Source organism: Schistocerca gregaria, chromosome X (genome assembly GCF_023897955.1).
Source record: "Schistocerca gregaria isolate iqSchGreg1 chromosome X, iqSchGreg1.2, whole genome shotgun sequence".
Taxonomy (NCBI): Eukaryota; Metazoa; Arthropoda; class Insecta; order Orthoptera; family Acrididae; genus Schistocerca; species Schistocerca gregaria.
In genome coordinates this window covers 830,619,934-830,642,984 of record NC_064931.1, presented here as the reverse complement: position 1 = coordinate 830,642,984, position 23,051 = coordinate 830,619,934, and the positions used below count along the sequence as shown (strand labels likewise).

Below are 23,051 nucleotides of genomic sequence, written 5' to 3'. Positions count from 1 at the left end.
AGAATGATGACTGTGCACACATTGCTCTGCAGAAATTTTGGACACTGAAGGGTTTGTAAAAAGGCATTGGTCTGATGACTGCCATGGGTCTTAAGAAAATGATTCAGACATTCAAAAAGACCAGTTCTTTTGTTGTGCAACCTGGTAGAGGGAGGAAACGAATTGGTTCGGGGTCAGTGGAAACAGTGGCCACAGCAGTGCAGGAGGAGACAAGTGGTGGTGTGTAAATGTGTAGTGCACAGAGAACTACCTGAACATTGGACATACCCATGAGAATGGTGCGTAAAATCCTATGAAATGTCCTTCTTTGGTATCCATTCAAAATTACCCCTGTGCACGAGTTGCTTCCTGTTGACCTGCCAGCAAGAGAGACCTTTGTTATAGAAGTTCTTGCTCATATGGAAGCGGAAAATGAATGGCTGTGAGAGATTTTGTGGACAGACAAAGCCCACTTCCATCTGACAGGACATGTCAGTACACAGAATTGTCAAATATGGGAAACAGAAAATCCACACACAAATCAGCCAGTGACACTTCATCCTGAAAAGGTCACTGTGTGGTGTGGGCTTATGACATCATTTATCATAGGGCCATATTTTTTCCGAAGAGACAGGTGCTTCCGGTCCTGTTACCCTTACCATTACTGGTAAGTGCTATGAGTGTCTTCTGCGCAACCACGTCATCCCAGCTCTCCAACAACATGTATGTGTGACTGGTATCATTTTTATGGAAGATGGCGCTCCTCCACACATCGCAAATCCAGTTAAGCAGCCGCTGTAGCACCATTTCAGAAATACTGGAATTATCAATTGCCATTTCCCTACCGCCTGGCCATCCCAATCATCTGATATTAATCCATGTGACTTCTGGCTGTGGGGCTATCTGAAAGATGTTGTGTTCAGTGTTCCGATTGCAAACTTAGCTGCATTGAAGGCACCACTGCACAATATGTTCTGAACATGACCCTCAAAACACTTTGATCAGTTGTGGAACATGCTGTTTCTCAATTTTAACTTGTTGCAGAAAATGGTGGACTGCATATTGAACATGTTTTGTGCCAGTCACATGGAAATTAGTGATGTGATTTGATTCTGAGTGATGCTTTTTATGCGTTTTTTGGCCTTAGGACAGTTAAAAACTGATGTGACTGATGCTTTTTATGCAGTTTTTGGCCTCAGGACAATGAAAAACTGATGTTAGTGATGCTTTTTGTGCAGTTTTTAGCCTCAGGACAATTGAAAACCACAGTTTGTTTAGTGTGAAAAGTACACCTTAGGCATTGCTGTATGATTCATTTGTCATTTGTAGTTGACCGCTATTAAATTATGATGCTTACAGCACCATCTATTGCTACATTTTTTAACTATTTTGTAACTGCAGGAGCATTCTGTTACTGCAGTTATGTCACAGAATTAGATCTCTCTCTCTCTCTCTCTCTCTCTCTCTCTCTCTCTCTCTCTCTCTCCCTCCCTCCCTCCCTCCCTCCCCTTCTCTCCCCTCCCCTCGCCCCCTTCCCTCTCTCCAGAATCATGTGGAAATAAAACATGTATTATGGAAAGTGCATGTTCAGAGTAGCTGGTGTCTTTGTTTCAAAGTGTGGAAAAAAGCGCATAGTGGAAGTGAAGTCTGAGAGTTTATTGAATTACTTTTATTTCCATGAAGCCATATGTAATCAACTGGATACAAGTATGATTATACTTTATTAAAATTTTTATGGAATAATATTAACATAACAGAAACCTCAGACTGCATTCTGTGTTTCCTTGAATGCAAGCTGAACCTGAACTCCACCAACAAAATTTCTGAAGTTGTTCAAGGATATTATCTGAGTATTTTGTTATAAGGGACTGGTGGCTTCCAAGGCTCTTTGCAGAGTAGTAAATTATTATACAAGATACTTATGATTTATTCATTTAGTTATCCCAATTACCTTTTCTTCTGTGAAAATCTGTTGACAGCAGAGAAAAACTTCGTAATATGCAATTTCCAAAATGTACAACAAAAAACACAGTAAAGTGCAACAACACTCAGATGGATACAAATGTACTATGAAGTAGTGGCTGTTGCTGAGGGAAGAGCTCAGCATAGTATTGTCATGCTGCTCTTTCACTGCATTCTGTGAACCCGTATATGAGGTGCATGTTGGCAAACTCTTCATCACTAGATCTATTCATACTGCTGTGTATCACAATTAATATGTGACTAACACTGGCAGAAAAACACAGCTGAGGCAGAACTGATCAGTACTGAATTGAAGCTTGAGGGAAAAGGCTGAACTGGGTATTATTGTTGTCACAGTACTTTGAGTGATTAAAACACATTTTTCTCCAAACAAGACACACACTCTGTGCCACTGACATTTGCACTGTTGGATGGAAAGCTAAATGGGAAATAACGACAAAATGCAATTAGTGTTTAATGAGCCATCAGAAATCACAGGTTCCTCATACCAAATTATCCCAGACCAACCTCCAAAATTATTTTGATGGAGTTCTGGTTCACATTGTACAAGTCCCTGAATAAGTTGTCTGTTAGTTGAAATTTTATACTTTTGGTGATGTTCATACTCTGTTGACTACTCTCTTAATATTCAAATATTGTGTAATAGTTACAGAATTGTTGGGGCTTTTCTCTCATTCATTTGATTTATCTTATGATTTTAGACCCACAGTTCATGCATTCGAGATCAAGAAAGTCAAAATATTATGGTAAGTATGCATCCAGTTTTCAGTCTTAATACATGACCAGTTTTCAATTTGAATGCATGACTATCTCAGTCCATTAACCTTTTAACCTTTTTGAAGAATGCAGTTACTGTGAACATTGTGTCAATATTTTTACAGCTTACTGTGTTTGACTATATTCCATCTACAATGTTTGAAATGAAAGACATGAAACTAGGAAGTCACTGAATAAGTTGTCTATTAGTTGAAATTTTATACTTCTGATGATGTTCATACTCTGTTGACTACTTGTGTATCCTGCATACTGTGTGCTGGACTATGAGTCAGATCTGGGCTCCTATCTTTCAAATTCCGTTTGAGCCATCCGCCATTCTTCATTGACCAATTCACTGATTCAGCTTATCACTACTTCTTGAGATCTTTATCAAGTTCATCTGCTTAATCTGTAAGGGTAGAGGTTACTTTGATGAGGCTGACTCTCCAAAAGCCTCACGGCTGTTAATATACTAAAATCTTACACTCCTGGCAAATTGTTAGATATTGTTAAACTTCCTTCTAATCTGTGAACCAAGCAGTAGCTTCCCATGGAGGTGCTCTTCCATTTAAGTCACTTGGGCACAACTGAAGAATAGATTCACAGCTTTGACCTGCAAGGATCTTCATTCCGAGCATCACTGCGGCCTTTCAGAATTAAAAGACGTGAATCTGTAAACAGTCCCAAAAATGTGTGTAATCTAGTCTCTTCACAATATTTTCCCACTCAGAGGTACTTTAAATGCTGACTTATCAACAGAATGTCTGCAGTGTTTGGAACTGAAGGAGAGCTGTACTGTCAAGTTAAGGAATGTGCCAGTAAGAGAGTTGCTCCTAGATGGCTTGATTGGAGATTCCCAACTGCTATCCATTTTAACCTACCATGACTATTTATTATTAGGCTATGTTTAAAGGTCTCTGGATAACTATTTATGATATTGCAATGAAAAAATTACTGAGAAAAAATCTCATTTGACATACATGAACTCCCCCCCCCCCTCTTCACACAAACATACATACACAAATTTATTTTTAAAATTGTGAATTAAAAGAGTGTTTTTCCCAAATTACTGAGAAAAAATCTCATTTGACATACATGAACTCCCCCCCCCCTCTTCACACAAACATACATACACAAATTTATTTTTAAAATTGTGAATTAAAAGAGTGTTTTTCCCACACACACACACACACACACACACACACACACACACACACACACACACACACACACACATATATATATATATATATATATACTCCTGGAAATGGAAAAAAGAACACATTGACACCGGTGTGTCAGACCCACCATACTTGCTCCGGACACTGCGAGAGGGCTGTACAAGCAATGATCACACGCACGGCACAGCGGACACACCAGGAACCGCGGTGTTGGCCGTCGAATGGCGCTAGCTGCGCAGCTTTTGTGCACCGCCGCCGTCAGTGTCAGCCAGTTTGCCGTGGCATACGGAGCTCCATCGCAGTCTTTAACACTGGTAGCATGCCGCGACAGCGTGGACGTGAACCGTATGTGCAGTTGACGGACTTTGAGCGAGGGCATATAGTGGGCATGCGGGAGGCCGGGTGGATGTACCGCCAAATTGCTCAACACGTGGGGCGTGAGGTCTCCACAGTACATTGATGTTGTCGCCAGTGGTCGGCGGAAGGTGCACGTGGCGGTCGACCTGGGACCGGACCGCAGCGACGCATGGATGCACGCCAAGACAGTAGGATCCTACGCAGTGCCGTAGGGGACTGCACCGCCACTTCCCAGCAAATTAGGGACACTGTTGTTCCTGGGGTATCGGCGAGGACTATTCGCAACCGTCTCCATGAAGCTGGGCTACGGTCCCGCACACTGTTAGGTCGTCTTCCACTCACACCCCAACATCGTGCAGCCCGCCTCCAGTGGTGTCGCGACAGGCGTGAATGGAAGGACGAATGGAGACGTGTCGTCTTCAGCGATGAGAGTCGCTTCTGCCTTGGTGCCAATGATGGTCATATGCGTGTTTGGCGCCGTGCAGGTGAGCGCCACAATCAGGACTGCATACGACCGAGGCACACAGGGCCAACACCTGGCATCATGGTGTGGGGAGCGATCTCATACATCCGTATGTATCCCGTGCCACCCAATGTGCTCTAGAAGGTGTAAGTCAACTACCCTGGCCAGCAAGATCTCCGGATTGTCCCCCATTGAGCATGTTTGGGACTGGATGAAGCGTTGTCTCACACGGTCTGCACGTCCAGCATGAACGCTGGTCCAACTGCGGTGCCAGGTGGAAATGGCATGGCAAGCTGTCCCACAGGACTACATCCAGCATCTCTACGATCGTCTCCATGGGAGAATAGCAGCGTGTATTGCTGCGAAAGGTGGATATACACTGTACTAGTGCTGACATTGTGCATGCTCTGTTGCCTGTGTCTATGTGCCTGTGGTTCTGTCAGTGTGATCATGTGATGTATCTGACCCCAGGAATGTGTCAATAAAGTTTCCGCTTACTGGGACAATGAATTCACGGTGTCTTATTTCAATTTCCAGGAGTGTGTGTGTGTCTATATACACACACACACACACATATATATATATATATATATATATATATATATATATATATATATATATATATATATATATATAGCCGCAATAATAAATGGTAATACAAAATGGAATGTAAAAAATCGATTTAATGTTGCGTTATCAACAGCAAACCCTCCTCACACTCACTGAACTAAATCTGTTCCTAAATATGGAATTACTGATAATAAATTAGTAATTACTGTTGCACCTCAAAAAGATATTTGACCTCAAGGTAAAACGTATCCTATAAATGCAGTTTCTATAACTAAGAATACAATTACTGTACCAATTATTCAGGTGTGTATATATATGTAAGATCCGTAGTAAATTCCCCATCCTACATGCAAATAAATACAAATAAAAAATATAGATGCTCCATTTGCATGTAAAGTTCGAATAATTCAACCATTATTTACGTCTTGGCAGATGTGTACTACACTACTAAATGCTATTTCAATATTTGATGTATAGTGTACAGCTAAAAGTAGTCCAGTTACGATTTGAATTACCAAACATAACCCTAGTAGGGACCCAAAATTTCATCAAAATGAAATATTTGTTGGGGCAGGTAAATCAATTAAAGAGTTATTAATAATTTTAATTAAAGGATGTCTTAATCGTAAGGGTTTATTCATTAGTGAATTATCTTATTTTACGAATAGGTCCCTGATTGATATTAGTGATTTTAACAACTGCTAATAGTGCTAAAAGTAAATAAATTGTCATTATTATTGTAATAATGACTGTTGGTCTATTATATAATTTTTCTAAATATATTGTTATTTCTTGATAATTAATTGAATTATCAATATTTATAGTTTCAGTATTTTTGAATACGTCTATAAATATTGTTATATCTAGAATAATTAATGTTGATATAATAAATACTCATACTGTTAATGTAATAATTATAGTAATTGATTTAGGTTGAAATATTTCGTTTGATGCAATTCTTGTAATATAAATAAATAGAACTAATATACCACCAAGAAACGTTAAAAATAAAATATATAATAATCAATATCTGTCTATTATTGTTCCTGTTATTATTCAAATTAAAAAAGTTTGAAGGATAATAAAAAGCATTATTGATATTGTTTGTATCAATTTCATAAAATTAATATTTATTACATTTGATAGTGATATAATTATTATTTTAATCATTTCAGGGGTTAGTTTATTTAAAATATCGGTTTTGGGGACCGATAATGGAAGCTTTTCCACCTCTGAAGTTTTAAAAGTGGGGGGTTGACTTATTTCCGGTTTACAAGACTGGCGTTTTTTTTAAAACTATTAAAACTAATGTTTATATTCTCTGTCTTTACTTCTTTGTTGGTTTATTTTGCTGGTGTTCTTTCTTCTAAATGTAAACATTTTTAATGGTTCTTTTGAGATTAGAATATATTGTTCTTTCTTTATTAATATTAATTATTGTTTTTCTTATTGATTTTGATTATGATTATTTTTTTCCTGTTATTTCTTTAGTTATTTCTGTTTGTGAGGGTGCTTTAGGCCTTTCTATTTTAGTTTCAATAATTCGTTCTCATGGTAATGATTTTTTTTAAGTCTTTTGGTTTATCTTTAAGTTAAAGTATTTATTTATAACTGTTTTTTTGATCCCTCTTTGTTTGTTGAATAATTGTTGATGGTTGGTTCATTCTTTAATGTTTCTGTCGAGTTATGTGTTTATAATTTGTGTTTGTTCATATGCTGATTTGAACATAATTAGATATTATTTTGGTATCGATTATTTTTCTTTTAGTTTGATTTTGCTTGTTTTTTGAATTTGTTCCTTAATAATTACTGCTAGAGGTTCAGTTTATTTAAGTTCTTATCATTCTAATTTTTTGTTTTTATGGTTTTAATTTTAATAATTATGCTTTATTGTTCATTTACTAGATTAAGTCTTCTTTCTTTTTATATTTTTTTGAGGCTAGATTAGTTCCTACTTTACTTTTGATTTTGGGTTGAGGTTATCAACCTGAGCGTTTACAGGCTGGTGTTTATTTAATTTTTTATACTTTGGTTGCTAGATTACCTTTATTATTAGTTTTATTTAAGGTTTATGATTTTTCTAATACTTTTTATCTCCCTTTATTTATTTGATTTTGGTTCTTATTATTTTATGTTTTATGTATTTATAATTTTGGCTTTTTTAGTTAAGATGCCGATATTTTTAGTTCATCTATGGCTTCCTAAGGCTCATGTAGAGGCCCCTATTTCAGGTAGAATGATTCTTGCTGGTGTTTCATTGAAGTTAGGTGGTTATGCTATTTTTCGTGTTATAAAAGTTATTTCTTATTTGGGCTTAAAGTTTAATTATTTTTGATTATCTTTAGGCTTGTCTGGTGGTGTTATTGTAAGATTTATTTGTTTTTGTCAGGTTGATTTAAAGTCTTTAATTGCATTTTCTTCTGTTGCTCATATAAGAATGGTTATTGGTGGATTGATGACTATAAATTGATGAGGTTGTGTAGGTTCTCTTTCTTTAATGGTTGGTCATGGTGTATGTTCTTCTGGTTTATTTTGTTTATCTAATATTATTTATGAATGTTTACGTAGATGAAGATTATTAATTAACAAGGGTATAATTAACTTGATACCAAGAATGGCTTTATGGTGATTTCTTTTAAGATCATCAAATATAGCTGCTCCTCCTTCATTAAATTTGGTAGGTGAAATTAGATTATTAAATAGAATTATACCTTGATCTTCTTTTAGATTTTCTGTTTTAATTTTTTTATCTTTTTTTAGAGCTGTTTATACTTTATATATATATTCTTACTCTCAGCATGTTAATTATTATTCTGGTGTTTATACTTGTTCTCTTGGTTATTTTCATGAATATCATCTTTTACTTTTACATTGTTAGCCTTCAAATATTCTTTGTTTAAAGGGTGAATATTTCTTTGTTTAGTTTGCTTAAGTATTTTAATTTAAAATATTGTTTTGTGGAATCAGTGATATGAAGTTTTTCATCTTACACCATGAATTTATTTTATATTTGTTCTTTGAGTTTTTTCTTTATTTTTTTTCTAGAACTATAATTTTTATTTTAGGTATTTATTATTTAATAATTGATTATAGAGCTTTTGTTGAGTGAGAACTTTTTAATTTAAATGGTTCTATAGTTGTTATGACTTTAATTTTGGATTGAATGTCTCTTATTTTAATGTCTTTTGTTATATATATTTCTTCTTTGGTTATTTATTATAGAGAGGATTATATGTCTGGCGAAAAGAATATAAATAGTTTTATCATTATTGTGTTAATATTTATTCGTTCTATAGGTATTTTTAATTATTAGCCCTCATTTGATTAGAATTTTGTTAGGCTGAGATGGTTTGGGTTTACTTTCTTATTGTTTAGTTATTTACTATCAAAATGTAAAATCTTATAGTGCAGGTATATTAACTGCACTATCTAATCGTATTGGTGATGTTGCTATTTTAGTTTCTATTGCTTGAATATTGAATTTTGCTGGTTGAAATTATATTTATTATTATGATTTTTTTCTAATTATTTTGAAATAAAACTTATTACTATATTAATTGTTTTGGCACCTATAACTAAAAGAGCTCAGATTCCTTTTTCTTCTTGACTTCCTGCTGCTATAGCAGCCCCTACTCCTGTTTCTGCTTTGCTTCATTCTTCTACTCTTGTTACTGCTGGTCTTTATTTATTAATTCGTTTCAGACCAATATTAGGTACTTATAACTGTGGTTGATTTTTACTTTTAATTGGTTGTATACCTATATTATTGGCTGGATTGGGTGCTAATTTTGAATTTGATTTGAAGAAGATTATCGCTCTTTCTACTTGAAGACAACTTGGTTTGATGAGAAGAATTTTGGCTATAGGTTACCCAAAACTTGCATTTTTCATTTATTAGCTCATTCTTTATTTAAGGCATTATTATTTATATGTGCAGGTTCAATAATTCATAATTTAAAGGATTCTCAGGATATTCGCTTTATGGGCTCAATTGTTAATTTTATACCTTTAACTTCAGTTTGTTTTGATGTTTCTAGTTTGTCTTTGTGTGGTATACCTTTTTTATTATTTAAAGTTTTTAACTTTTACAGTGCTTGTTTTAGGTGCTTATTTTCTTTGAGTATACTTTCTTTTGTTAGATTTGCTGGTTCTATATGATTTATACCTTTTCTTTCAACTAAGTTTGTTAGATATATTCCTTTAAAATTAGGTTATTATTCATCTAAATGATTTGATTATGGTTGAGGTGAATTACTTGGTGGTCAAGGTTTATATAGACTATTTATTTATTTAATTAGTTATATTCAGTTTTGATATGATTCTAATTTCAAGATTTATCTTTTAACTTTTATTTTTTGAATATTTATTTTAGTAATATTATTTTTCGTTTACTTAAATAGCTGATAATTAGAGCGTGACACTGAAGATGTTAAGGAAGTATTTTTACTTTTAGGTATTTATAAATATAGATATATTATTTTTACAGTGAAAATGTAATGTTTTATTTAAACTATATAAATTTTAGAAATGTTAACGGAGTTTAACCACTAATATAAAAAGTTAGCAGCTTTCATATTGGCTTTACATTTCCTTAATTGGAACTTTATAGTTCAATTATATTATTAACAGTAATACGCCTCTTTTTGGCTTCAAGTAATAAGAATAAGGGTATTTATATACCAATCTTCCAGGTCGAAATTGACTGCAATATTTCGCTTCTTATTCTATTTAAGGTTGATTGATTATATAGAAATAGAGTTTGGGGATTTCATATCCTCCCCACTCCACGAAGAGTGTCTTTCCACTGTCACTCTAACCTTCATAACCTCTTACTTCATCCCTATGAAATCCCCAAACCACATTCCCTACCGTCTGGCTCCTCCCCTTGTAAATGCCCCCTGTGTAAAACCTGTCCCATGCACCCTCCCACCACCACATACTTCAGTCCTGTAACCCGGAAGGTGTACACGATCAAAGGCAGAGCCACGTGTGTACGAATGTGAAAGCACCCACATGATTTACCAACTGACCTGCCTATACTGTGAAGCTTTCTATGTGGGAATGACCAGCAAAAAACTGTCCATTTGTGTGAATGGACACAGGCAGACAGTGTTTGTTGGTAATGAGGATCACCCTGTGGCTAAACATGCCTTGGTGCACGGTCAGCACATCTTGGCACAGTGTTACACCGTCCGGGTTATCTGGATACTTCCCACTAACACCAACCTGTCAGAACTCTGGAGATGGGAACTTGCCCTTCAGTATATCCTCTGTTCTCATTACGCACCAGGCCTCAACCTCCGCTAATTTCAAGTTGCTGCCACTCATACCTCACCTGTCATTCAACAACATCTTTACCTCTGTACTTACACCTCAACTGACATCTCTGCCCAAACCATTTTGCCTTTACAAATGTCTGCTTGTGTCTGTGTATGTGCGGATGGATATGTGTGTGAGTGTGCAAGTGTATAACTGTCCTTTTTTCCCGCTAAGGTAAGTCTTTCCACTCCCGGGATTGGAATGACTACTTACCCTCTCCCTTAAAACCCACATACTTTCGTCTTTCCCTCTCCTTCCCTCTTTCCTGATGAAGCAACCGTTCGTTGTGAAAGCTTGAATTTGGTGTGTATGTTGTTTTTACACACACACACACACACACACACACACACACACACACACACACACACACACACACATTCCACGTGGGAAAAATATATCTAAAAACAAAAATGATGTGTCTTACCAAACAAAAGTGCTGGCAGGTCGATAGACACACAAAGAAACACAAACATACACACAAAATTCAAGCTTTCGCAACCAGTGGTTCCTTTTTCAGGAAAGAGGGAAGGAGAGGAAAAGACGAAAGGATGTGGGTTTTAAGGGAGAGGGTAAGGAGTCATTCCAATCCCGTGAGTGGAAAAACTTACCTTAGGGGGAAAAAAGGACAGCTATACACTTGCACACACACACACACACACACACACACACACACACACACACACACACACACACACACACACACATATCCATCTGCACATACACAGACACAAGCAGACATTTGTGTGTGTGTGTGTGTGTGTGTGTGTGTGTGTGTGAGAGAGAGAGAGAGAGAGAGAGAGAGAGAGAGAGAGAGAGAGAGAGAGAGAGAGAGAGAAATTCCACAAGACTATTTTCTGAACTATATATTGTGTTGATATTCTCATTTTCAGATTTTGAAAAAACAACTAGTTAGTTTGTAAACTACAGTTGTGTAATTTAGACCTAAGGAAATCATACACTCTGGTAATGTGTTTTTAATGTGCACTTTTCAACTTTGATGTGAATCAAAATATTTGATCAAGTGCATACCCACAGCTGAGGAAGATATTTATAGAATAAAAAACTACTGCAATTGCCAGTAATTTCTTAATTTTTCCCGTGATTGCCTTCTGCCTAGTCACTTCCGTGTCATGCTGTCTAGGTGGGTGCAACAGTTGTTGAAAGAATTCCTTTCCTCAGCTGTGATTTTTTAATCATGACAGTAGTTTTCTTGAAAATTTTGATGCAATATCTGCTGTGTAATACATTTTAAAAAACAACTGAAGGATAGCTTGTTTATTTTGTAATTGCTACCTCTGTATTGTAATTAAGATAGTACCTTAGGTTATTTTTCTGTTGTAGATGATTACATGAGGAAATTGAATTACCTTTTACATGATGCAAGATTTTTTGTTATGAAGAGCAGCTGTGTTGAAAATATAACATTATCAAAAGCAAAAGGAGTGTGGTCAACTTTACCACAAAATGAAGTCAAATTGAATGAAGCCTTCCATGAAAATTCTAATGTGTTTCTTATATTTTCAATTAAGGGGAGTGGAAGGTTTGCAGGTAATAATAAGTTCTATAGTTTTGTTTGTATTTTTTGCTGCATTGAAGATGTTTGTCTTTCTAAATCCATGATCAAGTACATTCAGCGTTGATTGTTGGACTTTATTTGATTCCAGGATACTTTAAAATGAGAGATATTAAATTTTTTTGCATGTATAGCTTTGGACAATATCAAACTAAATGAAACTTGAAAGTGCTAAGGAAGTGACAGTGTGACTCTAACTAGTGCAAACTGATTGCAAGGAAATATGGCACCATTTGCAATGAAAGTTATTTGTTTAGCAGCTTAATCTTGTGTATTGGTATGTATGGATTTGTACAGGGTGATTGGAAATGGTCAGAAAAGCTTGCTAGGGTGTTACAAGATAGGTTGTTCTGAGAAATAACAGTTAAGAAAAAATTGTGATGCATTTCATCATTTCTGAGTTGATTAGCATTGAAGATAGCCATTCAGCACATGTAAATTCAAGGAGCTCATCAGAGACAGTGTCAAATTGAAAGACTTGCACCCGGTAAACGGTCTACCCAACAGGAGGCCCTAGTCACACGACTTATTTTTATCTGGTCTCCAAATGTGTTCTTTGTTTGGTTTCCCAAAACCAAACAAGAGAGTAATACAAAAATGGGACATGGGATGGTAGGCTGAGCAGTCTCCTGTGCTGTCATCTATGCTATACGAACAACTGACACTAAATATATCTGGAAGACTGCTTGAATTTGTGCACACAATGGCCTGATTGAGTAAATTCAATGCTAACTAAGTCAGCAACAGTGAAATGTGTCAATTTTTTTCTTAATGATTATTTCTCGGTACAACCTATCTTTCAACACCCTTACAAGGTTTTCAAACTGTTTCTGACCACCCTGTATACATAGGAATATAACAAATGTAAATTTACACAAATTGCCCATGAAGATTTGAGACAGAGTTGTGATACACACTTAAGGTATGATTAAGACTGTATTCAGGGATTTGCAGTGGAGCAATATAATAAAGGAAAAACTTCTAAATTTCGGTACCAATTGGATTCTGTTCAAGTTGGCTTGTTTGTTAAGTTTCAGAGTACTCATTCAAAGGTACAAGGTTTGATCAAAAATGGTTCTTTTTGTGTCTCATAACAACATCCACCTGTCACAATTAATTCATGCAAAGCAGAATGGGATATAAGTATTGCTGTAGAATCTCAGCTTATCTGTTTGATGGGTCACTTGTTAGATGAGTAAAGATTCCACTTTTCAAATGATTTACAAAACTACTAAGAAACACTATGTATGTGGTACACACCACCTTGTTTTTTACTTATATTGGCATGCATGTGAGTTACTGGTTGCTTGTAGAGTTGGTGTCGCCTTCAGTTCTGGGGCTAGGACACTATGGTGGGTGGTGTCTCAAAGTCAGAAGGTCAGTGGTTGACTGCCCAAGTACATAAACCGCAGTGAATTTTTGGAGGGTGCACACCTGTCTGGTACAAAAAGGCATTATTAAAGCAGTATAACAAGTTAAAGCATTTATTGTACTCAAAATATAGCAGTTGAGATACCAACTTTCACACAGCTTGCATGGAGAGGGCCGGTAGCAGCATTCCACCATGGGATATTCCAATGAGCACTCAGCTCACAGTTGGGTGGTGCATTGTCTCAGCAACCATGATATCACAAGGCTGGTGACCTCATTCACTTTGGCATGCAGCTTTGTCCACACCAAGTGGGGCTGCATACAGTTTCCAGGAGATGATGGACAGAGCACCCATGACCCTGTCATAGACAGCACACAGGTTAGGTGTGTACCAGCTGTGTTCAGGGTAAATGAGGTCACGCAGAGAAGTGCTTTTGCCTCCTGATAGGAGTGAGAATGGCAGTATCGAAGTCTGCCACAGGAATGAAGGCGGGCGGTAGCAGCAGCACACTCGTGCGATGACAGATGACAGTCTGCTCCAATACCCTGTTAGTCAGGCCTCCAGGAAGCTTTCCAGATAGTGGCAGCCACAGGTATCAGAACAGAAGTAATATTTATGCAGGACAGGCCGATGTGCTCTGCTACAGTGTGGTAGCAATGACAATATTTGTCCTGCTTTTCTCATCTGGTCAGCTCTTCAGCTCTCTTCTTTGCTTCAGGATTTCACAACTTCACCTTTCAGACACTCCTTCTGCAATGTCAGTATACTAAATGGTTACTCTTGCATTTGACTAAGCTTTCTTGTGAGACTTCACGCAGTCATGATTATGAAAATATCTGTCTGTCCCTATGAGGTCATTTTGCTATGTTGCTGGCTTGAGTGCCCAGCTCATTCAGGGTGTCACAACAGCTTCTGTATTCACTGCTGTGTTGGCAATCCTTTCTTGCTGGAATTCTGCATGGCTATTGATCCACTTTCCTCTGCTTCTCAGTCACAAAGGTGGGTCTTTGAAATATTTCTAGATGCACTAAGTAGACTATTCTGCTGTGGAACATTCCACCAGCCTTTAAGAAATCTGCCTCATATTTCTCTCAGGAGTCCATGAAACAGTCGTGACATACATGCACAGAGTACAATTTATACAATGTTACTGGTTTAGTTCCTCCCTCATTCTGTCTAGTTTGAACCACATGGTTCCTCAGTCATGCTCTTAATTCTGAAACCTTATTTTCTTAAACTCACTTCAGGGAACTTATATTCTTAAGAAAACACTTTTATCCTAAATTACCATTTGTACACAAATACAATCATTTTTCACATACCACACACAAACATACTATTCACAAACTCATGCACTCATCCCCATTTAACAAGTAATTCATGACTCTAATTATTTGTTCACTACTTCAGTAAATCAGTCAACTTCTTTTGTTTCAACACATAGTTATTACCCTATTAAATAATCATGTAAAGAACTAGCACAATATAATTACAAAACTCTTTCTCCTCAGCAAATGTTTCCTTTAGTGTTTCCTTATGTTCAGAATCTTCCTTCATCTGTCAGGCGATTGCTTAAACCACAATCTTGGTACATCATCTGGGACTCTGTCTTTGAAATAAAAGTTTTCCTTTGCTTTCTTAAAACAACCATCTTTAAAACTTAGACAAAAACTGCTTACAGTATTGCCACATGAAATATGCTGATCAGTAGTTCGAACTATTTCCTTTACAACTAGTTACAGGTTGTTGTACATTTCCTTCAACAGTAAACTTTCTTGTGCTCCTCGGCAATTTACCATCTGCACTGAATCTTAGTATTACCATATCCAGTTTATATGGTTCTGCTTTTGGGATAATAGATTCTTGTGAAAGTGTAAAACTTATGATTGTCTCCTTTGGGTAAAATGATTTCTCTCTGAGTTTGACTGTGCTTTTAAGAATGAATACATGATGTTTCTTCTTGCCCTCATTACCTATAACATTGCTTCCCAGGCAAACATTCATGATAGGATTCAGTCTTATGGGCTCGATCTTTTACCTTAAAAGCATTGTTCATCCTCCTCTTCCTCCCTCCCCCATTTGGAGAAGGCAGTGCCACCACAAGTGGCAACAAATCTGTGACCTACAGAAATAAAAGTGTCTGTACTCTTTTCTCATCTGCAACAGAACTGACATCATCAATAGCTTCCATTGCATTCTCCATAGTTGTTGTTGTTGTGGTGGTCTTCAGTCCTGAGACTGGTTTGATGCAGCTCTCCATGCTACTCTATCCTGTGCAAGCTTCTTCATCTCCCAGTACCTACTGAAACCTACATCCTTCTGAATCTGCTGACTGTATTCATCTCTTGGTCTCCCACTACAATTTTTACCCTCCACGCTGCCCTCCAATACTAAATTGGTGATCCCTTGATGCCTCAGAACATGTCCTACGAACTGATCCCTTCTTCTAGTCAAATTGTGCCACAAACTCCTCTTCTCCCCAATTCTATTCAATATCTCCTCAATAGTTATGTGATCTACCCATCTCATCTTCAGCATTCTTCTGTAGTACCACATTTCGAAAGCTTCTATTCTCTTCTCCAAACTACTTATCATACATGTTTCACTTCCATACATGGCTACACTCCATACAAATACTTTCAGCAAAACTACTTTACTACTTTAAGTGTCTCATTTCCTAATCTAATTCCATCAGCATCACCCGACTTAATTCGACTACATTCCGTTATCCTTGTTTTGCTTTTGTTGATGTTCTTCTTATATCCTCCTTTCAAGACACTGTCCATTCCATGCTCCATTGTATCTACAATAAAATCACTGTCTGCAGCTTTCCTCTACATGACACTAAAGTCAATGGCACATGTGCTTCCCTCTACATCTGGTCCAGGCTCCACGACCTCAAAACAATTATCACCCAGTGGTGTATAGACTACTACTGCATGTAAATCACTATCATGCTTGGTGCTAATCACACACTTATTTACTTCATTACAGCACACATTCACTCCATCTGGTAGTACAGCCACTCCAGACTCTACAGTTGCACAATATATTGAAACTGATACTTTTACATTACTTTCTGTAACTTCCACAATCCCAGTACTCTGTGTGTCAAGTAAACTTACTGAAACTTCCACAACTTTCGATTCCTGACACATGTTCGGACTGACTACTCCCACAGAAGCACCTTTTAGCCATAATCCTCCTGCTTCTTAATAGTCCTAGCATTCTTTACTGCTGAACAGATATAATCAGTATTTTCCTCAAACCTAGCATTCAGATTTTTCCTCCTATCTCTTCTCCACTCCCTCTGGAATGGCAGAATGCCAATCTCACTTTCTCTCCTTTCCTACTCTAAAGCTGCTACATCTGTATTATTAGCCTGTACTTGCTTAAACATATTTGCATTGTTCACCTGTAAATTTGATACTTCAACTGATTAAATTGCAGTGTTTCCTTTGGGTAGCCCCCCGTGCAATTGACAGTGATACAGTTGACACTCTGACAGTCACTCAACAAAACAGAAAAAACCAAACCAACAATGCAGGCATTTAAATACTCTGTTATAAAAACTTATTACAGCCTAACATTCTGCCCAAATGGCTATCCATGTACGTCACTAATCCATACTGCAATACAATGAGCCTGATGCTCAAACGAAAATGCTTCACCTGTTCCTCATGGTACAGATTGACACACACTATCTTTGAACAGCATCTGCGTCCATGTCCTTCATCTTGTGTGTACATGTGCAACTAGACATCTGGTGAAAAACCCATTGACCTATCATTACCATTATGATCAAACAGAAACATGTGCATGCACCCTCACCCCTCTCCTCTGCCAAGCCCCCCCCCCCCCCCCCCCCCCCCACACACACACTCTCTGCATACTCACCAAAATGTAGTGCTGGACTACTAGGTGATGTTGCAGTGGAAATCCTGGAGCTGAACTCACCTCTGACATCAGATGCCATTGTATGCCAGCAGTTCTGATGCCTGAAGGCATTATTGAGTATTACAACATAAAACATTTATTATCCACCAAATGCAATAATTGAGATATCAACATTAAGGCACCAGTTCGGTAGGACAAGTGGAAGTGTCCTGCTGTCGAGGTTGCTGGTCAGCACAAGGCTTGCAGTCGGGTGGCATGTCGACTCAACTATCATGACAGCTTGGAGCCTGTGACCTCACCTGATTTAGTGTGAAGTCATGCCCACACCAAGTGAGGCTGCACACAGCTTCCAGGAGATGACGGACATGACATCCACTGCCCTGTTGTACACAGCGTGCAGAGTAAGTTTCTAGCAGCTCTGCTGGGAATACATGAAGTTGTGTAGAGAAGTGCTGTTTCCTTCCAATAAGAGTGAGATTAGCAGCATCAAGGTCTGCTACGGGAACAAAGATGGACAGCAGCAGCAGAACACTCTCGCGATGATGGATGATGAACTGCTCCCAGGTCCTACTAGTTATGCCTCCAGGAAACCTACCAACTGGTGATGGCAACAACTCCCCATCAGTCTTGACTTGGTAGTCAGTGCTGCAGGTCAAATCACCTAATTCCTCCCAGATAGGTTTTGCCACTTCATAGAAGATCAAAGGTGACTAGACGAGCAGAGGGCTGACCACCATGGGATTTCCCTCTTTACAGGACAGCTGAAAACTGAATAGAACCGTGTGAGAACAGAAGTAATGTTTACACTGGACAGGCTTGTGCAGTTTCCTATGTTGAGGCAACAACACCATCTCTTTGCAAATTATCAACATGAGTAAGGTATTCATAGTAGAATTTCCTGATCTGATGGGCTCATGTGAAAGTCTCCAGCCATAAGGCATGCTCACCTGGCTCACTAGTGTTACATGGTTGTTTACTCAATGCCTGATCTGCCCCCTTTTGTTCCTTGTTAATGGATACTCTCTCTCTCTCTCTCTCTCTCTCTCTCTCTCTCTATTTATGTCAAGTTCCATAGGACCAAATTGAGGAGCAAATCTCCAAGATCATGGAATGTGTCAGTACGTGAAATTACAACATAAAAGTAAAAACAGATAAAAATAAAATGTTTATGAACCCAAAAAAGGTCAATTAATAAGTTTAAGTAAACACAATCAACAATGCAACAAGAATCAGCTTAATTTTTCAAAGAACTCCTCAACAAAATAGAAGGAGTGAGCCATGAGGAAACTCCTCAGTTTTGATTTGAAAGCACGTGGATTACTGCCAAGATTTTTAAATTCGAATGGTAGCTTATTGGAAATGGATATAGCAGTATATTGCAAACCTTTCTCCACAAAAGTTAAGGATGTCTGATCCAAATGCAGGTTTGATTTCTGGTGAGTATTAACTTAGTGAAAGCTGCTTGTTCTTGGAAATAAGCTAATATTGTTAGCAAGAAATGACAGTAAAGAATACATTATATACTGAGAGGCCAATGTCAAAATACCCAGACTCGTGAACAGGGGTTGACGAGAGGTTCATGAACTTACACCATTTATTACCCAAACCATCTGTTTCTGAGCCAAAAATATCTTTTACAATTGGAAGCGTTACTACAAAATATATTACCATACATCATAAGTGAATGAAAATAAGCATATTAGACTAATTTTTGTGTCAAATTATCGCTCACTACAGATACTGTTCGAATAGTAAAAATGGCAGCATTACGCCTTTGAACAAGATCCTGAACGTGGGCTTTCCACGACAGTTTACTATGTATCTGAATAAGTAGAAATTTGAACTGTTCAGTTTTACTAATCATATGCCCATTCTGTGAAATTAAAATGTCGGGTTTTGTTGAATTGTGTGTTATAAACTGTAAAAACTGAGTCTTACTTTGATTTAGCATTAGTTTATTTTTTACAAGCCGTGAACTTAGTCCATGAACTGCACTATTTGAAACCGAGCCAGTGTTGCACACAACATTCTTTAATAGCAAGCTAATGTCATCAACAAACAGAAATATTTTAGAGTTACCCGTAATATTAGAGAGCATGTCATTTATATAAATAAGGAACAGGAGTGGCCCAGCACTGATCCCTGGGGCACCCCCACTTGACCATACTCCACTCAGACCCTACATCACAGCTATACTCAACATCGTGAATAATGACCTTTTGCTGTCTGTCGCTAAAGTAAGAGGTGAACCAATTGTGAGCTACTCCCTGCATTCCGTAATGGTCCAACTTCTGGAGCAATATTTTGTGATCAGCATGATCAAACACCTTAGTTAAATACAAAAATATGCCAAGTGTTCAAACCTGTTGTTTAACCCATCCAGTACCTCATGGAGAAAAGAGAATATAGCATTTTCAGTTGTGGATTGACTTCTAAAGCCAAACTGTACATTTGAAAGCAAATCATGTGATATAAAATGATCAATTATCCTTACAGACACAGCTTTTTCAATAACTTTAGCAAAAACTTGTGGCATAGAAATAGGTCTAAAATTGTCTACATTATCCCTTTCTCCCTTTATATAAAGCAGCTTTACTGCTGAGTACTTTAATTGTTCAGGAAACTGACCATTCCTAAAGGAAAAATTACAAATATGGCTAAATACAGGGCTAACATGTGCAGCACAGCACTTTAATATTCTGCTAGGCACTCCGTCATAACCATGAGAGTCCTTAGTCTTCAGTGATTTAATTATTGACTCAATCTTCGCTTTTCTCTATCACAGAGGCATATTTCAGACATCAATCTCAGAAAGGCATTTGCCAGGAAAGTTTGATGATTTCCTGTAGAAACTAAATTTTTGTTTAATTCACCAGCAATGCTCAGAAATGGTTGTTAAATACTGTACATATATCTGATTTATCAGTAAAAGAAATATTTTTACTATGAACTGACTTTATATCGTCGACCTCATGCTGCTGATCAGACACTTCCTTCACAACTGACCATATGGTTTTAATTGTATCCTGTGGGTTAGCTATTCTATTTGTATACCACGTACTCTTTGCCTTCCTAGTAACATTTTAAGCACCTTACAGTACTGTTTGTAATGGGCTACTGTAACTTGATTGTGACTACATCTAACACTATGATGTAATTCCCACTTTGTTCTACATGATATCCTTATCCCACTAGTCAGCCAACCAGGTTGCCTATTACTGCTAGTAACCCATTTAGAAGGTTCTAATGGAAATAAACTCTCAAAGAGATGGTTGGGTACAAATTTTCTAAGAAACTAGGCCAAACCTAGAAATGATTTCAATTGCCAATTGTTTGTTGCATGCGGTATGGTACCTTACAATACTGTTTGTAATGGGCTACTGTAGCTTGATTGTGACTACTTCTAACACTATGATGTAATTCCCACTTTGCCCACTTTGTTCTACATGATATCCTTATCCCACTAGTCAGCCAACCAGGTTGCCTATTTCTGCTAGTAACCCGTTTAGAAGGTTCGAATGGAAATAAACTCTCAAAGAGCACAAGAAATGCGTTAAGGAAAGCATTATACTTATCATCTATGTTATCAGCACTGTAAATATCTTGCCACTCTTGTTTCTTGACAAGGTGTAAAACACTCTCTATTGCTATTGGATTAACTTTCCCACATAGTTTGCAATTGTATGTGACATTTGTTTGAGTACAAAAGCCTTTTAGTGTTAAAATTTTTGCATCATGGTCTGAAAGGCCATTTACCCTTTTACTAACAGAATGCCCATCTAGTAATGAAGAATGAATAAAAATTTTGTCTATGGCTGTGCTATTGTTCCCCTGCACCCTAGTTGGAAAAAACACAGTCTGCATCAGATCATATGAATTTAGGAGATTTACCAACATCCTTTCCCTTGCACCATATATACAATATTGAAGTCACCACATACAAATAATTTTTGGTACTTCCTATAAAGTGAATCCAGAACACACTCTAGCTTGAGCAGAAATGCTCTGAAGTCAGAGTTAGGGGACATGTAAACAACAACAATTATAAGTTTAGTTTCACTAATTTCAACTGCTCCTGCACAATGTTCAAATATCTGTTCAGTGCAGTGCCATGATACATCTATGGACTCAAATGGAATACTGTTTTTACGTACATGGCCACTCCCCCACCCGACAAGGAACTCCTTGAAAAACATCCAGCCAATCTGTATCCTGGTAAAGGAAGCCTCTGAATTGTCAAATCATTTAAGTGGTGATACGACATACCAATAATTTCAGAGTCAACATCTATGAGCAGTTCATTAACTTTATTTCTAATACCTATTATATTTTGATGAAATATGCTAATTCATTGTCTGCGTGGGAACATGACATCCTGTGAAAGTGAGCCCTTAGTTAGAGGGACTTCCTTTAAACAGGTATACGTATCAACTGACTTCAATCTAAAAAAGGTGCAACTCTTAACACCAACAACTACAGGAATTTTTCCATGAGGGATCCCACCACCACCCACCAAACTGTCACCTATAAGCTTTGCCAGCCTCCCCTTCCCATACCTACTGAGGTGCAGGCCATACCTAATGAAACCCGATCTACTGATAGACCCAACTGGCACCACTGAAACATGACCCATGCCCTCTGCCATCAGCACCCTCTCCAGTCTCGTGTTAATGCACCTAACAGTCATATCAAGATGAGGTTGATCATGACACTGAAACAGTTGCATGACATGCACATTAGTGCCACCAGTTTGAGTAGCTATCTTTACCAGGTCACCACCTACATCATATTCCCCGTCCCTATCAAGACTGTTCCCTGCTTCACCCACTGTCACTACCTGATACTCCATAAAATTCCTGAATAACTCACTTATGCTGTCAGTCACTTGAACCAACCCTGCACTAGGCTTCACAATGCTGGTGACCTGATGCTCACTCCCCAACACATCCTGCAACTGCTGGCCCACACCTCTACTGTGCGAACTACCTAGCAGCAGAACCTTCTTCTTTCTGTTAGACTTTGCAACTGACCTAGGCCTCCTAACTACTAAGGACTGCTGCATGTTCCCTATGTCTGCAACTACAAGAGGCTCCTGTCTATTCAACTCTGACAGTTGGTCAAATCTGTTGCGTATACACAAAGTATAACTGTCTGAATACCTCCTCCTTCTTGTCAACTACTACAGGAATTTTTCCATGCGTGATCCCACCATCACCACCCACTACATTGTTACCTATCAGCTTTGCCAGCCTCCTCCTCCTCTCTCTCTGTCCCTCTTTCTCCCTCCTCCCTCCTCCCTCCTCCCTCCTCCCTCCTCCCTCCTCCCTCCTCCCTCCTCCCTCCTCCCTCCTCCCTCCTCCCTCCTCCCTCCTCCCTCCTCCCTCCTCCCTCCTCCCTCCTCCCTCCTCCCTCCTCCCTCCTCCCTCCTCCCTCCTCCCTCCTCCCTCCTCCCTCCTCCCTCCTCCCTCCTCCCTCCTCCCTCCGCCTCTGCCCCTCCCTCTCCCTCTGCCTCTGCCCCTCCCTCTCCCTCTCCCCTCCTGCTACCTCTCTCCCCCCCCCCCTCTGTCCCTCTACCACTTCCCGTCCCTCTCCCGCTCCTTC

General features: G+C 38.1%; 1 protein-coding gene across 2 annotated transcripts in view; it reads left to right on the top strand.

Annotated features, from left to right (window-relative positions):
- Positions 1 to 23,051, top strand: part of LOC126299334 (uncharacterized) — an 864,357-nt gene that overhangs the window by 673,889 nt on the left and 167,417 nt on the right. For both annotated transcript variants that reach the window (XM_049991164.1, XM_049991163.1), the window contains exons 26-27: positions 2,664 to 2,708; positions 11,950 to 12,156. In XM_049991164.1, coding sequence (XP_049847121.1) covers positions 2,664 to 2,708; positions 11,950 to 12,156 — 252 coding nt within the window. The remainder of the gene's footprint in view (positions 1 to 2,663; positions 2,709 to 11,949; positions 12,157 to 23,051) is intronic.